The sequence below is a fragment of the Phaseolus vulgaris genome, chromosome 2, assembly GCF_000499845.2.
Source record: "Phaseolus vulgaris cultivar G19833 chromosome 2, P. vulgaris v2.0, whole genome shotgun sequence".
In the NCBI taxonomy this organism is placed as follows: Eukaryota; Viridiplantae; Streptophyta; class Magnoliopsida; order Fabales; family Fabaceae; genus Phaseolus; species Phaseolus vulgaris.
The window spans coordinates 36,887,680-36,905,100 of NC_023758.2; the positions used below are offsets into that span (position 1 = coordinate 36,887,680).

The window sequence follows — 17,421 nt, forward strand, 5'->3', positions numbered from 1 at the left end:
CTGAAAAAAAAGTGAGCAAAAAGCATCACATCACTTCAATTGTTTGACATTATTATTTGGCATAAAATAACATAGCCTTTTTTTTTATCCTTTTAGACCACGTAATTAAGCCGCCTAACATCATGTTTAATTGATGCCATCGTGCTAATAATACAAACCTTTTTTCATCGCTAACAGTACTAGGGCACACGCTAGGGCATGCACATCATGAATTGCATGCTTCTCTTTTCATCTATATTTGTGCATATTAGGGCACGAGTCGCATGAACAGCAATGCCCTTTTACAGTGGAAAGAGAAGGCATTCGTTGAAGGTTGAAGGGGGCACTCGTGCTGCATGTGCCTGCTAATGGCGAACAATTTGACGAGATTCATTGGACCTTTTTTATAGAGTGGAAATAGGGAAAAATATTCTAAGGCTTAACATGCAGCTCATTATAATATCTTAGTTAATATTGCATCATCTATTACCATGGAATATGAACCCCGTACGAAATCCCATATGAAGGAAAAGACCTTGGGATCAGATCTTGATTTTGTCAACTTTAACACCATATTTAACTCCCCTTACATCTCAACTCCTACTTTATAGTTATACTTGTATATACTATATAGTTTAGTTGTATACTACCTCCCACGTTATACTTTAATAATCAACAAAAAAAAAAACCATTTTTTCGTAGTAAACTCTTTCTGTAAGTAAACAGATTTATTTATTATATACTAATCCTTTCACATACAAAATTGTTTATGATATTTTTTGGACCTTCAAACACACACACACACTCTTTTCTACTTCTTTATTTGTCACATCAACTATCGTATCCCACACACTATTTTCTTTCATCGAACTTAAACTGAAAAACGAACTTTCTCCCCTTCTTCTTGGCAAATTATCTACATGTTGTGTACTTGGATTTGTTTCTCCTTTAATTATAACACCCGGATAATTATATGTAGTTGTTGGCTGCAGAAGTTACAAAGAATTTAATTTAAACGATATAAAAAGGTATATGTATATATATCCTACGTATTTTCTTATAGACAAAATATTATTAAAAAGAGTACAAAAGGTACTCCAAGCCAAAATACATTAGTCCAACAAGGTCAAATTTAACGAGATACATAAAGATAAGTTACGTGATCAATACACGAAAACCAGAAAAAGAACATTAAACGTGGTTTATCTTGACGTTAAACCATGTCGACAATTTAACCATTGAAATAAAAGGGAATACTTTAAAAGACTATATTGTTACCCATGATTACTCAACTAAAAAGAAGGGTGTTCAATTCTACATTACTTTCTTTCTTATTTAAAAAAAGGAGAAAGGTTGATTTAATAATAAAAAAATTGAAAGGTTTACCCACCCAATTTTTATTCTCTTCTTTTGTGAACATATAGATGAATGTTTCCATTAAATACTATTATTTTCACACCCATCTGGATAAGTATGACAACAGACAAGATGAATTTAGCTTTCTTCATCTCCTTCCTTACAAAGATGAATTTAATTATTACTTTAGTCCTTATATTAAAAAACACTAAAAAGTCAATTCAGTCTCAAAATTCTAATCCTTAGATAAATTCATAAGTAATTTAACCTATTTTAATTCTTAGAAATAAATTGTAACAAGCAAACTCGAACTCAAAATCAGATGTTTTAAAAACTTTAATCATTACACCAAACAAAATTATTATTATAATTATTAATATAATTATCAATATTAATATAATTAATAATATAAAAATTATTAATATTATTTATATATTTAATGTCATGATTAATTTTATTAATATTATTATTGTTCAAATTAATAAAAATATTAATTATTATAATAATGTTATTTATAATATTAATATTATTAAATATTGTTAATATCATTAAATATTATTAATATTATTAACTATTATTAATATTATTAATCTTCTTTTAACTTATCTTTCCTATATCTGAAAATAAATTTTAACAATTTTCTTTTAAAATATTAATAATTACAAAAAATTTAATCTTGCATCAAACTAAACCCTTCCAAGATAATTTCATAAACTGTGATAAGAAGTTTCGAAAAGAAACGGGAAAACTCAAAATCAAACTTTTTTTATTTGATGAATTTGAATCAAATTGAAAATTAAAAATCAAATTACAACTTGAAATAAAAAAAATAAAATAAGAAGCATTATGCCACAATCAATCTCATTAAAAACATTCAACTTAAAGTCAATCACAAATTTCATAAATTCAAAATTGTATAAATAAAAATTAAAAAAATGAGTTTAATATCAATTTCTTCACTCTTTAAATAACATGGTTCACATCTAACAACCGTTAAGTGACAAAAAAAATAAAATACATTTTTTAAACTATATATTTTTTGATTAAATGCTAAAATTACAAAATAAAAAATAACTAAAATAAATTAATAAAATAAAATAAAATATTAATAAGGATAAATTAGGAACAAATTTGTATACACTAAAAACAATTATAATGAAGAATTAAAGTATAAATTATTATTATTATTATTAATAAATTATTTTATAAACATTATTAATATTATTTATTTTATAATGTTAATAGTATGATTAGTATATTATTAGTTATGATTATAATTTATAATTATTATTTATGAATATTAGTTATGATTTTATAGTTATTTATATTATAATAATAATAATTTTAATATTACATATATAATTATTATGATTAATATTATTTATATTATTAAAACTTTTAAATTATTATTATTTATATTTTTAATAAAAATATTTATATTAATAATTAATAATAATATTAAATTTATTTTGGATATAGATTTGTAGATAAAATTTAAAATTCAGATAAATAGATAATATTTGTATATAATACTGAATTTACTTTAGAAATCAAGTTTTTAAATAAAAATTTGTCGATAAATCTAATTTTTTTTATAGTAATTATATATTGTTACTATATTCAATCATTTAAAAAAAATTAAAACTTACATTAAATTGTTTTTAAGAAAATTGAAAGAGGTGAAATTGATTTTTGTCCTCTGAAGGACTAAAATCATAATTAACCAAAAAAAGGTTGATTGACATTTGCATTTGAAATTTAATACTATATTTTCTGTCAAAGTCGGGTAGTCATGGATTCAACTGCATACTTCTCATGACTACACGTGGATCTCTAATATACACTCCAAGGGCAAAAATTAAATTGAAGGGAGCGTGCTAAGAAAGGATGAAAATACAAGAAAAAATGGAGAGTGAAAAAATATTTAATATTTTTCTTGTGTTCATTATTTACTCCCATGTTTAATGAAAAATCTCACATTCATCAAATTAAATCAGATTGTTATTTGAATTAATTTTATGCTGTTTTAAGATAAGGAAAAAAAAAAAGACATGAAAATAAAATGGAAAAATGGCACAAGTGACATAGAAACCTCACATAACACAGATGTGGGTGATTGATGTTTCCTTATAATATGATAAATCTCTTCACTGCAAGGATAAAGAAGGGATATTCTGTCACATTGAAGCACTACAAACACACATGGAACACCATTCCCAAGTCTTCAAAAAAGCAAATATTCTCATTATTTTTGCGAATTTGTGTGAATGATTTCTTCGCTTTCCTTCTCATTCAAACTTATGTTATGTTTGAATTAGGGAGACTAGGAATGAAGATTTGAAAAATAGATTTAGAGTTATTTAAGACGAGAATGTGAAGTGAATGGGGGGTTTTAGACTAATGTGTGTATAGTTAATTTGTAGAGAAAGTTTATTTTAATTTGTGAGAAATTTGATTAGTGTAATTAAAATTTTAATTTTTTTAATTGATAAAAATAAACTTTTGAAAAAATTATTGTTAAAAATGTAAATGGAATTAAAGTAAATAAATCATTATAAATTTTAATATGTAACAACTTATATTTTAAAATTATAATATTAATTTTTTAATTTTAATATCAAATAAAATAATTTATTTCAATATATTATTCAAATAAAATATTAATATTTATTTATTGTTTTAATATTTGTTTTAATTAATTATTTACAAAATGTAATTATTAATAAAATAAATTATGTTATAAAAGATTAATGTATTAAAAATATTATTTTTCACACTTTCTTCTATGTTTCAAATGGAAAGTTTGAAGCTTTGATATTCTTTCTCAATTAACGTCTTTATTCTTATTAAATTTCATGCTTTCATCTAATTTCTTAGTAAATAATATTTCTACGTGTTTCAATAATGGAGTCAGAAACAGAGAACATTCTTTGAACAGGTCAAATATAAATGTTATACACTTTAAAGTGGAAGAAACACCAAGAGAATGGTTAAAACAGTGTTATATTGGGAGGGTCTTGGATCTAACCAAAGTATCAGGTTTGAATGAAAGCTTTATTCTGGGAGACCTCAGTTTCATAAAGATTAAATTTCTGGGCGGTTTTCATGTTCTTTTGATGGGCGAAAACGAAATGAAGGTTAAAGAAGCTATAGAGGAAAACAAAGAGTGGTTCGGAGATTTGTTTGATACTATTATCCCATGGGAAGATCAATTTGTAGCGGTGGATAAATTGGTTTGGGTGAGATGCAATTGCCAGTGAAGCTATGGAATACTGAGTGCTTTAAACACATAGCTGCGTTACTAGGAACTCTGGTTGAGGTAGATGAAGCAACATTGTCTTTAGACGAATTAGAGTATGCAAGATTTAAAGTTAGAGTATCAGTGGGTTGTGAGGCAAAGATAACCAGTTATATGAGAATCAACGAAGTCCTGTATCAGGTATCAATGGAGGAAGAATGCACAGTTCCTGATTACAATCTTTGTCAATGTCATTAGGGCGGAAAGTCTGATGGAGCTGATTCTGAAGTAGATTCAATGGCGTCGCATGCATCAGGTTGTTCGGAAAATGGGGCCTTTGAAGACGCAAGCAAGATTGAAGAGGAGGAAAAAACGGTGAAAATGAGCAAGACAAAACCACTGCTTGAACAGGACTGTCGGAGATCTGTACCATTATCACCGTTACACTGCTGTGACACTTTTCCGGCAAAACCCCTAGGGGCTACATCTGCACCTAATTGTTGTCTAATCACCAAGAAGGAAAACGTAGGGTCTGCAACATCAACGGCTATAAGCAGGGCTGACAAGGCAAAGACAAATGGGTCTTTAGAAATGGCCCAATGTGTTTCGAAACAGACACACGTAGCGGATGCGAAAGGGGGGTGCAAGTTACAAAATCAATTTGAGTCAGATTATAATTCAAGCCCAATTACTGGAAGGGTGGAGGAATCATTTCGGATTGGGTTGCTGGGAAGTCCAGTTAACATAGAAAGAATTAACAATTTGGAAGAAGTTGAACACAGTGGGCAACCTCAGAATGAAAAATCTGCCGTCACACACCATGCTCACGGCCAACTCCAGAAAGACGTCGTATCAGCACACCACACTCAAAACGAAGCAATCACTACACCCCAATCCCACACAGTAGAGGAATTGAAGGAGAAACGGATTCAGCTACCGCACACCTTGAATTGGGCAACGCAAAATCAAGGGTTTCTACCCTACCATGCTCAATCGTCGGCGGAAGAAGAGATAGTGAGGGAGGCGGTTTCACTGATCTCAATTTCGAAGGTGGAGGATTCTCTTCGTACGACACACACCACGTTGGAAGGGCGATCTCCTTGTCATCATGTGCCAGCTTCCGCGGAGCACAATTACACACAGAGCTATCTTCACTCAGGGTCGAGATCGCACAGAATAAATGAAAGATTTTTACCATTCGAGGAGCAAAATAAAAGGGAGTCTTGATTGGTATTGGAAGGAACAGGAAAACAAAAGAAGGAAAACAATGAAGTGTTGTCCTTTAATTCCATCGACACAAATGAAAAAAGAGTTTTTTGGATGGGTGAATTAAGCAAAAATAGCAAACGGAGAGATCGCAAGCATATAAGGTCAGTCCTATCTCAAATTAGTAACTCTGTGTCTGACATGGCTATAAACAATTGCAATCGTTTATTTTGGAAAAAATGTGAAAGCTTAGAAACGATTAGATTATGGGAATTGGGTAAACAGTTAGGTGCTACATGTGGGGATGAAGGAAAAATTATGCTAAGTCTGGAAGAACTTGAAAAAAGGGATATAATTTTAAAATCTCAAAGGGAAGCGGGGGAAAATATGGGTTATCAATGAGAATACTATTTTTAAATGTGAGAGGTTTGGGGAGTCCGGTAAAGTGGAGATATATTAAGGATATAATTAGGAAGGAAGGTGTCAAAATGGTATGCATGCAGGAAGTGAAAATAGCAAGTTTCAATTTAAATAATTGTTGTCAGTTATGGGGGAATAACGATGTAGATTATTTTTACAGCGAACCAATTAACGGAGCAGGTGGTATTCTTACAATTTGGCACAAAAAAAAATTTCAATGTTCAAATCATATTATTAATAGATGGTTCATAATTTTTGTCGAGATTTTTAGGGAGAGTAATATTCCTGTTGTTATTACAAATGTATATTCTTCATGTAATTTACAATTGAAAGTGCAAATGTGGGAGGAACTAAAAGGAATCAGACAAAGGGAACCTTGCAATTCATGGTGCATGTTGGGAGATTTCAATGCTATAAGAAAAGAAGGGGAAAGGAGGGGGATAAGTCAAGCTAGAGGAAATAAGAGAGAAATGCAAGGCTTTAATAACTTCATTGATAGTATGGAGTTGGTTGATATACCTTGCATTGGGAGAAAATATACATGGTATAGACCTAATGGAAAGGCTAAGAGCAAACTTGACAGATTTTTAACTACTTTTGAGTGGTTGCAACATTGGCCAGGCAACAAACAATATGTCTTAGACAGACAAGTATCTGATCATTGTGCATTGGTGCTAAAAGCAAATTTAGCAGATTGGGGACCAAAACCATTCAGGTTTCTAGACATTTGGCAGGAACATAAAGAGTTTGACAACTTTGTTAGAGATAAATGGGGAAGTTATTTGGTTCAGGGAAATGAAATTCTTGTGTTAAAAGAGAAGCTAAAAATGCTAAAGAGCGATTTGAAAGGGTGGAATAAAGATGTTTTCGGTTATACAGATAAGCTCAAAATGGAAATCTTGAATAAAATACAAGAGCTTGATAGGAGAGATGACGAAGACGAGTTAGATGAAAACAAGATCAGGGAACGGAGAGAGCTCCTAAGTCAGTTACAAGATATCAATATGAGAAACGAATCCTTACTACAACAAAAGTCAAGAGCATTATGGTTTAAGAAAGGGGATTCCAATTCTAAGTACTATCATGCTTCAATTAAATGGAGGAGGATGAGGAATGAGATCAAAGGTTTACATTGTTATAATTTTGATAAGTGGGTGGAAGAGCCAAGTATGGTCAAGGAGATGGTTAAAGAATTCTACAAGAAAAAGATGTCGGCGGTCGAGGATATTGGTGTTAGGTTGGATAATGTTGAATTTAAAGAATTAACAGATTCTGACAACAAGTTCCTGACTGAACCTTTTGAGGATAATGAAATTAAGGAGGCTATCTGGAATTGTGACAGTAGTAAAAGCCCTGGCCCAGATGGAGTGACATTCAGTTTTATCAAAAAGTATTGGGATTTGTTAGAAAAGGACGTAATGGGTGTAGTAAAACATTTTCACAGTGAAGGGAAGATCCCAAAGGGATGTAATGCTTCATTCATAACATTGATACCAAAATCTGAGAACCCTCAATCTCTTGAAGAGTACAGACCCATCTCACTTGTAGGATGTGTGTACAAGATTCTGACAAAAGTATTATCTAGAAGGATCAAAAAAGTTATTGAGAAGGTGATAGATGGATCACAATCAGCGTTTTTATCTAATAGAGGATTATTAGATAGTGTCCTTGTTGTGAATGAAGTCATGGATGATTTGAAAAGAAGGAGGAAAAGTGGGGTGGTCGTAAAACTTGACTTCGAAAAGGCGTACGATTCAGTGAGTTGGGAGTTCCTAATGTACATGATGAGTAGATTAGGTTTTTGCGAAAAATGGAAATAGTGGATTACAGCATGCCTTGAATCAACCACTATATCGGTTTTGGTAAACGGTAGCCCGAAAAAAGAATTCAAACCGTCCAGAGGCCTTAGACAAGGGGATCCGATGGCACCTTTTTTGTTTCTGATTGTTGCACAAGGTTTGGCTGGACTAGTAAAACAAGCGACAAGAAAAAACTTGTTCTCAGGTTTAAAAGTTGGGGATAAAAAAGTGGAGGTGAATCTACTACAATTTGCTGATGACACTCTCTTTGTGTGTGAATCAAATGTACAAAATATTTTGAGCATCAAGGCTATGTTAAGATGTTTTGAATTAAGCTCCGGTCTCAAAGTAAACTTCCACAAAAGTAAAATAGGAGCAATTGGAGTAGACAGGTATGAGGTAAAAATGTACTCGGAGATACTTCATTGCAGCCTAATGGATATACCATTCACATACTTAGGCCTACCTATTGGTGGTAATCAGGCTAGGTGCTCTTTTTGGGACCCTGTATTATCGAAGATAAGAAAGAAACTCTCAGTATGGAAAGGGAGGAATCTCTCCTTCGCGGGTAGAGTTTGCCTTATAAAATCTGTCATCAATGCCATACCATTATTCTTTCTCTTTTTTTTTAAAAATCCCGGTTGGAGTAAGCAAGGAGATCACAAAACTACAAAGGAAGTTCCTATGGGGATGGGGAACAGAAGGGAGGAAAATTGCTTGGACTAGTTGGGAGAACATTTGTAAAGCGAAAGAGGAGGGAGGATTAGGTATTAAAAGTATTGATTTATTCAATAAGGCACTCTTGGAAAAATGGATATGGAGAATGGGTTCCACTGAGAAGGGCCTGTGGAAGGACATTCTTGAATCGAAGTATGGATTGTGGAGTACGACAAACTCATTTATATTGAATCGAAATAGGTATAAATCCAGATGGTGGAATGATTTATCCAAGGTTAGCCTTTCAGATCAAGGGGACAGCTGGGTCAATTCAAATATGGTTTGGCAACTTGGATCAGGGGACAAGATCAAATTTTGGGAAGATGAGTGGCTAGCCAATGGTCAACTCAAAGGTAGATATGAAAGAATATATAATAATTCTGATCTTAAAGACAAGACTATTGGTAAATTTGGAACATGGTCTACACAAGGGTGGGAGTGGAAATTTAGTTGGAGAAGAGAATGGTTTGAGTGGGAAAGAACGATGGTAGAAAAGTTTATGGAAGACTTATCACAGGTGGTACTATATCCAAACAAAGAGGACATACGATTATGGAATGATCCTCCATCATATACCTTCTCGGTCAAATCTGCTTACAATAAGTTAATTAACCAAACATCTAGGGGGTAACAGGAGTGTTTAAATATCTTTGGAAATTAAAGGTTATGCCATCAGCTCAGTTTTATGTGTGGAGGGCCCTATCAAATAGGATAGCAACTAAGGTGAATCTGCATAAAATGGGAGTCTTATTGGGGGATACAATATGTGTTTTATGTGGAAGAGAGGAGGAGTCAACCCCACACATTCTTGTTACATGCGAGGTATCAACTAAGGTTTGGAATATGTGCTTTAATTGGACAGGGATGAGGTCGGTAAATCATAATGATTTGATAAATCATTTCGAACAATTTTCTTGTATATGTTTTAATCAAGAAGGCAACAGACTATGGAAAAGTCTATGGGTCTCAGTGGTTTGGTGCATTTGGAAGCATATAAACAAGGTTATTTTTAACCAAACAAAGATAGATGCAGAGGAAATTTTTACTATGGCACAAGTACAAACATGGGTGTGGATGAAATATAAAGTAAGAAAAGTTCAGTTTTCCTTCTCTGATTGGATTTTATCTCCTTTTACATGCATTAATATGGCAACAAGATAAACATAGAAAAGCATTATTGTTTCCCAATTAAATACATGTTTTGTTGGTTTTGTTATAAATCTGCCAATGACTGTTTCTATGATCAATATTAAGGGTACGTATTATATTTTGAACTAGCTGAAAGGTTTGAAAGGTAGTGTTATGTGGTGCAGGTTAAAGGGTTAGAAGAACATATATCAAAGGCTGGTATTCTTGGTTTCTATTTGCTGCTGACAGGGGGCAGTTTCACATAGCTGATGCTGGCAAGGACCTACATGGAGATGCTGAAAATATTCAAAGTGTATGTTTACCCAGATTGTGAGCCACCAATCGTGCACGGTGGACTGTGCAATGCCATACACTCAATTGAAGGAAGGACCCTCTATGAGATGGAACATGATGCAGGGTGGTTGCCGCTCACGTTCACTTCCTGCCATTCAGCGTGAATTGGATGGTGAAGAACCTCCATCTACTCTTTCATAAAGTTTTTTTTTCTGTTATTCATCTTTTGGGGAGTGGATTCTTATAGCAGGGTGATTATGTTTTATGTTTGAATAACTCTATCTTTTAGTGTACCCAGTTGAGCGTTTGTGGCTGCTTTAGTGGTCTATGAGTGTAGCCAACTTTTTATAGTTTGTTTCTGATTGTGGGTGTGGTTTTGTTCTTGGTTTTGAGATGTAAGGGTTATTATTGTGGACTCCGTCTTGCTATGTTTTTTTTGTTTTTGTTTTTTAGGAGTCTTTTGTACAAGGGTTGGAACACCCCTAAAGTGTTCCCTTTATTTATTTAATTAATTCTTTGCTGAAAAAAAAAACAGACATGAAAGTCATTTTAAGTTCAATTTTAATTCTTGATTAATTACTTTTTAAGCATAAATAATGTGAACATTATTGTCAAAATTCTTCCATCATGACGAGTATATCATACTTGTAATGATTGAATTTAAATTATAATTATTTTTTAATCAGTAAAAATTAATTCAATAAATCATGATTGTTTAATGAAGATCATCTATTAAAATTATATAGTAATATAGTAATGTTAAGTCTAGAAAGATTGTCTCACACATTATTATAATGTCATGCTCATGTTAAATATTCGTGTTTAACTTTTAGTAATATAAGTCCTTTTGTATTATGTTTTAAATAATTGTTATCGACATCCTTTCTATACACATTTTATCATAAAAATATATAATTATCTTTTTTATCTCTACATTTGAGGTCAATATTAATTTAGTACCGTGATCTTTAAAAAAATCAATTTGGTCCCAAGATTTTTTACAAAGGTTCAATTTGATCACTTTTGTTAAGTTTCTATAAACAACGCATTAAATGTTGATGATGTGACGCCCACAATGACCCGGTTTGCACACGTGAACTAGACGAAATTTTAGGATTTGGGCACAAGGAAATTGGGAAAAGAAGTTTGAGGGAGAGGGAGGTGGCGACGACTATGGTGGTGGAATCAAGGGAGGGGTGATGGCTAGGAAGTGCTGCCAAGGCGTGGTATTGGGTAGTGATAACGGTTCTCTTTAGGCAAATGACGAAAGGAAAGTCGTTGACCATCTTCCAATGTCGTCACTGCTGGATCCCCATCACACTGCTCTCCATCGCCCATCACATCTTTTATGTCTCCATCGCGCAAACCTTGTACTGCATCAACGATTTCAAGTACCAACATCATTGCCACAACTCTTCGTCTCGCCACCAAGAAGCTCCGAAAGATCAAGATTAAGCTTAGCACCACCAATGGTGACTACGACGGTGTTGATGAGGAGTGCCCATTTCATTTTGCAAGAATGCCAAGTTTTCCCCTCTTCTATTCTCATCGTTGAGTGTAGAAGGTAGTTCAATTGTAAGTGTGAATCGCCGCCGCCGCCTCCCTTAATCTTCTTTCCCCAATTTCGTTCAACCTAAACCCTAATCCCTTTTCCTTCCTTGCCTCTGTTGCTACCTACACCTTTGCCTCCCTCCCACTCAATCTTATTTCTCCAATTTCATTCAGTCCACATGTGCAAATCAATGTCACTGCCACGTCATGAACCATTCACGTCATTGGTGGAAACTTAACAAAAGGAACCAAATTGAACATTTTTAAACTTTAGAACCAAATTGATATTTTTTTAAAAACCACTGGAATAAATTGAATATTGACCTCAAATGTAAGGACCAAAGAGATAATTATACCTAAAAAAATTATAAATCACAAGAAAAATTTAATAAAATACATCAACATTTTTAATAGGAGTGAAAAAATGGGTCAACTTGACCTGTTTTAGTCTACTTCATCGTAGTAAAATGGGTTGACAATATTGTTCCAACGGGTTAATGGGCCAACCAATCAAATTTTTAAAATTATATATATATATATAATCAGATGAATTAAAATAATTATTATCTTTACATATTAAATTACTCCATTATAATTAACAATTAAAACTTAATTTATAAATGTTAATTATTTAAATTGCAATACTATTTCATATTTACATCCTTCAAATAATATAATATAAAAAAGTTTATTTTTAAAATAATTTTATTTTTTACTTTTTTAGATCCCTTTTTGTCTCGTTAGATTAAGCAAGGCAAGTCAAAGTAAACTCAGGGTAGAAAACACTAATCCAATCCACCAAAATTTGACGAACTAGCACAACGATTCACATGGAAAAATCCACTTTACCATTCCTAATTTTCAATAAATTTTAATTAATAATAACTTTATATATTTTCTTCTCTTATATTATTATTAATAACAAATGTTGGTCTCTTGGAATAATACTAGGAAGAAACTCTAAGAGAGAAACAGAGAGAAGGGAGATGGGAGTTTTAAAGAGAAGAAGCTGAAGTCAAAATTTGGGGTCTATTAGAGGAAGTAAAATAGTGATATTGACATGGAGAAAGAAAGCCACCAGAGGAGAGGAAGATTTTTTCCCAAAGTTATTAATGATGAAAAAAAATGAAAGGTTATGAAGGTAAACTTAATGGTGGCTTAGATTTCAATTTCAACATGAGTAGATCTTGGTTGTAAACATTCATTTTCAACAAATAGGTAAAAATGAGTCGTGGATATAAGCTTTTGAAGTTTGTGTATTTATTTTTTTATTTTCAACTTTCTTTTGCCTCCATGCATGATTGGGACCATCCATGGACTCTTAAAATTAGTCTAAACATTGCCAAACTACCTTGACTTCCTTCGTTTTACGGTTTTATTGCAAAACCTCTTCTGGGCCACACCAATATCAGCTTCTATTCAGCCCACAATTTGTTTCCCCTTCACACACACACCTTACGTTGTGGGATCACACCAAAATGATTTTATTTTAATAGTATGATCAAAGATGATCTAATATTCATATATCATATCAATATTAACAAGTAATTTTATAATTTTCATTTTAACAAATAATATTAAATTTTGATGAATTAATGATTATTTTAAAAAAATTCATAACATAAACAATCAAATTATTAATGAAAACAATCTCAACCTTTCAAAAAGCATCACATTGTCTACTTTACAAATAAACTTTAAATAACATTCATCGTAAGCTCGTCCGATAAAGGATGTAATATTCAAGATCAATCTTTTTTACAAATTTAATTTCAATTTGGCACACATTCTTTAGAAGCTAACAACAATTGACTCACTTTCTTACAAGGTTTTTGACATAAGTTTAGTGTTAACATAAGAAAGGAGTATTTAGGATGAAATTACTTTAACCAATACAAAGTTGAGTGCAACAAAGATTTATGTTAGTTAAAAATGTTGTTAACCTTTGCTATACACTATTATAAAAAATATATTTTACATGAATTATTTCTTACTTTTTAACAATTAGAGACTTGTTATAGATGTAGAAAGTAAGACATATAACATAAATTGTGGAATGTGGATACTAATTTATGTTATATGTCCACAAACAAGAAAAGTTGCTCAAAAACAAAGTTTCTACATTGGTTATGAAGTGAATCAATGTAAAAAGTGATAGCATTCTCTAATCTAATTTGAGTTTTTTTTTTTAATTTGAAGGAGATTGGTGGAAGCTTAATGGAAGAAGTGTGTCAAGAAGAGCTCCATTGGAGCCATGAATTCCTTATAGTTACCATGAAAAGTGGGGAGAGTGATTGATTTGGCCATATCACTTGGAAGAGGTGGAAGATGACACCAAAGCTGTTTATCCTAGAGAGGTTTAGACAAAAGAGTGCTTAGGCTTGCAATTTGGCAACACAATACTCATATATTTGATCTTTCTTTTCATGAGCCAAACACCTCAATTTATAGGAGAGAGAGTTGAACATTTTGGAGCCAAAATTTGGAAATTCAAAGTAAAACTCTGCAATGAGAAGGTGTCATGGGGACTCATGCTTTCCATATTTAGCTCATACCTTCTATGCTAAATCCTCTCCACTCCTAGGCTGCCATGCGGACGTCCATGAGTTCCATGCCAAGGTAATTTTCGTCCTCTATTATACCCTAGATATTCTACTGTTACATTGGGTTCAGAGAAGCCAAATTGTTACCCTAACTAGTCACTTTTAACCCTAACTAGACCTATTCTACTATTGGCCCCATGGTTGTCAAACTCGCGAGTCTACGTAGACTCGTGGGAGCTCCGTAGACTCGACTCGTAGACTCGTAAGAGTCTACTTTCATATTAAAAAAATAAGTGTAAATAACTACATTTAGTCCTGAATGAGAATTAATAATATACCAAATCATCTAACTTCAAAGTTTCAAATAAAGAAGGTCATACAAATACTACAAAAGTTAAATTGTTCAATTCAAGTCATAGAAATTAAATAATTAGAAATTCAAATTTCTATGTCCAATCCTCTAATGATATCCTCTCCTCCATCATCTCCATCATCATCTTCATCATCATCTCCATCTTCATCTTCATCTTCATCCACATTGACATCAAAAGTCAAATTTTCAAGATCAAATGCATCTAGAGTTGGAATTGTTATTGCCGGATTTAAGTGAACATTTGCATCTTGAACTTGATCAATCTCATCAATATTATCTCCCTCTTCAGTTATCCATTCATCATCTGATTGAATATCATCAAAGGGAAGAGCAACTATTTTTCTAATTTGCTTATTACTCAATTTCAAGTTGTACATGACATACACCAAATCATTCATCTTTTTCTGATGCAAACGGTTTCTTCTCTTTGTATGAACCTATATTAAATAGGAAATTTAGTAACTAACCATATAAACTAAATAAAGAAATTATAAATAACTTCAATTACCATTTCAAATGAACTCCAATCGCTCACATTCAGAAGAGCTACAAGTCAAGCTTAGAATTCGGATAGCAAACCTCTTCAACTCTGGAGTTCTATACTCAAACATCTCCCACCATTCTCCAGGAAGTATTGTTTTTCTACTTTCCTTTGCGTCATCCATTGCAAAGGCTCCTCTACCAAAATGATACTCAACAAGTTGCACATTAATTATCCTTCTTTCAGCAGCATCCTTAACCAATCTTCTCATGGATGTATACAAGCCTTCTTTCACCTCAGGATCATCAGATCTAAACTCAGGTTCATAATGGAATTGGGGATTGAGATAGTATGCAGCTGCATGCAGAGGCCTATGAAATTGATTATCCCATCTTGCATCAATTTTTCCAAACCTCTTCATAGCTACATACATTCATTCAATAGTAATCAATACCAACTATCATATAAGTAATAGAAGAAGAAGGAGTAATTAAATTTTTAAAGAGAAAAGCTATAAAATAAAATTGTTCTTAATCTTCTCCTTTGCACGATCTATCTCTTCATATATGAAACCCATTGCAGGTTTTGCATCTGAATCCACCAATCTTAGGACCACCATAAGAGGGGCAGCAACTTTGAGGCACGTGGAGATATTCTTCCAAAACTGGTTGTCTAATATCATATTTTCAACCTTTTTTCCCTCTTGTGAAGTTCCAAATTTACTTGTTTTCCATTCTTCAGAACTGAACATGGTCAATAATGAGGCTTTCAGTTCATGAAGACAACCTAGAGTTAAATAAGCGGGGACAAATCTAGTTACACCCGGTCTTATCAAGTCTCTTTTTTGTGTGAACTTCTTCAACATGCTAATTAGCATGGATTTTCCATAAATATAAGTGGTGATCTTTCTTCCTTTCTTGATAGTAAGCTCATGGACCTTCAACTTCTTTTCAAAATCTTCAAAATCAAATCAATGCAGTGTGCAGCACATGGGGTCCAATACAAATGCTCCCTTTTTTGCATCAACAACTCTCCAGCTGCCTTGAAATTTGCAGCATTATCAGTCACCACTTGCACCACATTTTCTTCTCCAACTAATTCAACAACATCATCCAGCATCTTAAAAACTTTATCCAACATCCATATTTTCCAATCATTTCACACATCTTTGTAAAAGCTGGATTTTTAATTACATTAAACGGAATGGCACTTGTGTAAAAAAATTAAGCAACTTGAGCATCCACTTCTTCTTTATAACCTTTCTTCATCATTTGATTTATGCTAGCTTGAACTGCCCCCTACTACCAACTTTTTCTTTTCCTTTAGAACCAAATATATTTTGTCTTTCTTCAAGCCCCTCACATCCTTGGTCTTCATCAATTATATTTAACTTTCTTTTTTTCAAAGAGGCTTGCTTAGCTTCCGCAACAATTTTTATCATCAAATCTCTTATTTCTTCTGGAACATAACAACAAGGTTCAGAGTCCTCCCTAGTTCCAGCAAGATGATGCTTGAACCTAAATATTCCTCCACTCACAATCTTTGAACAATAACTACACTTCACTTTTTTACCATTTCCATTAATATTTATCCCATGCTTCCATCCAACATCAGTTTTATTTCCTGGAGCATTTTTACTTCTATTAGAAGATGCAGATGCAGTTCTATTGAGCTCACTTGAATTTGATCCACTCCCAGACATTTCTTAACAAAAATACTGCTCCTCCAAATTCAATTTCTTTCAAAAAAACAAAAGTGCAGGGCAATCAGCAACTATTCTCAATTAAAAAACAGTTCATTCTGCAGCCAATTAAAGAAAAAACAGAACCCTAGTAATCCCTTCCCTTTCCTACCCTAATTTCACACCACCCAACTCTAACCTTATATGATGAGCAGCAACAACCCACAAGTCCGACGAACACTCCGACACGACCACCACAACGCACCACCGCGACGCCCACCTGCAACAACGTGACGCCACCACCTGCAGCAACTCGCAACGCGACCACCACCACCAGCAACCTACAACAACTCGCGACGCGACCACCACCACTGCAACTTGCGACGCGACCACTACCACTGCAACTCACAACTCAATCTATCTCTGCCACACTCCACAGAACAGAACAGAAACACAAAACGAAACGCAAAAACCTAAGTTTTTTTATTTCATTCAGGCCCCCCATTCAAAACGACACAGTTTTGTTTTTTTAAAAAAACCAGCTGGACTCGCCAACTTGGACCAGAGTCGCGAGTCCACACCGAGTCTACCGATTCCACCGAGTTTACCTCAAAACCGAGTCTGCTACCGAGTTAACTCGGTAAGGAAAAGTGGG

General features: G+C 33.0%; 1 protein-coding gene across 1 annotated transcript; it reads right to left on the reverse strand.

Annotated features, from left to right (window-relative positions):
* Positions 1-15,116: 15,116 nt before the first annotated feature.
* Positions 15,117-16,787, reverse strand: LOC137809446 (uncharacterized). Its single transcript, XM_068610555.1, has 4 exons — positions 16,391-16,787; positions 16,089-16,212; positions 15,659-15,828; positions 15,117-15,508 (listed from the first exon to the last, which is right to left on the reverse strand). Exons 1-4 carry the CDS (start codon positions 16,785-16,787, stop codon positions 15,117-15,119), a joined length of 1,083 nt encoding a protein of 360 aa, XP_068466656.1.
* Positions 16,788-17,421: the final 634 nt, after the last annotated feature.

Excerpts from the sequence above, each read along its gene's own strand:
- LOC137809446 (XM_068610555.1), bottom strand. The coding sequence starts at position 16,787 with ATGTCTGGGAGTGGATCAAATTCAAGTGAGCTCAATAGAACTGCATCT. Across the intron at positions 16,213-16,390 it reads TAAAGGAAAAGAAAAAGTTG|TTTTTAAGATGCTGGATGAT; the intron begins GTAGTAGGGGGC and ends TGTTGGATAAAG. Across the intron at positions 15,509-15,658 it reads AGATGCAAAACCTGCAATGG|CTATGAAGAGGTTTGGAAAA; the intron begins GTTTCATATATG and ends GAATGTATGTAG.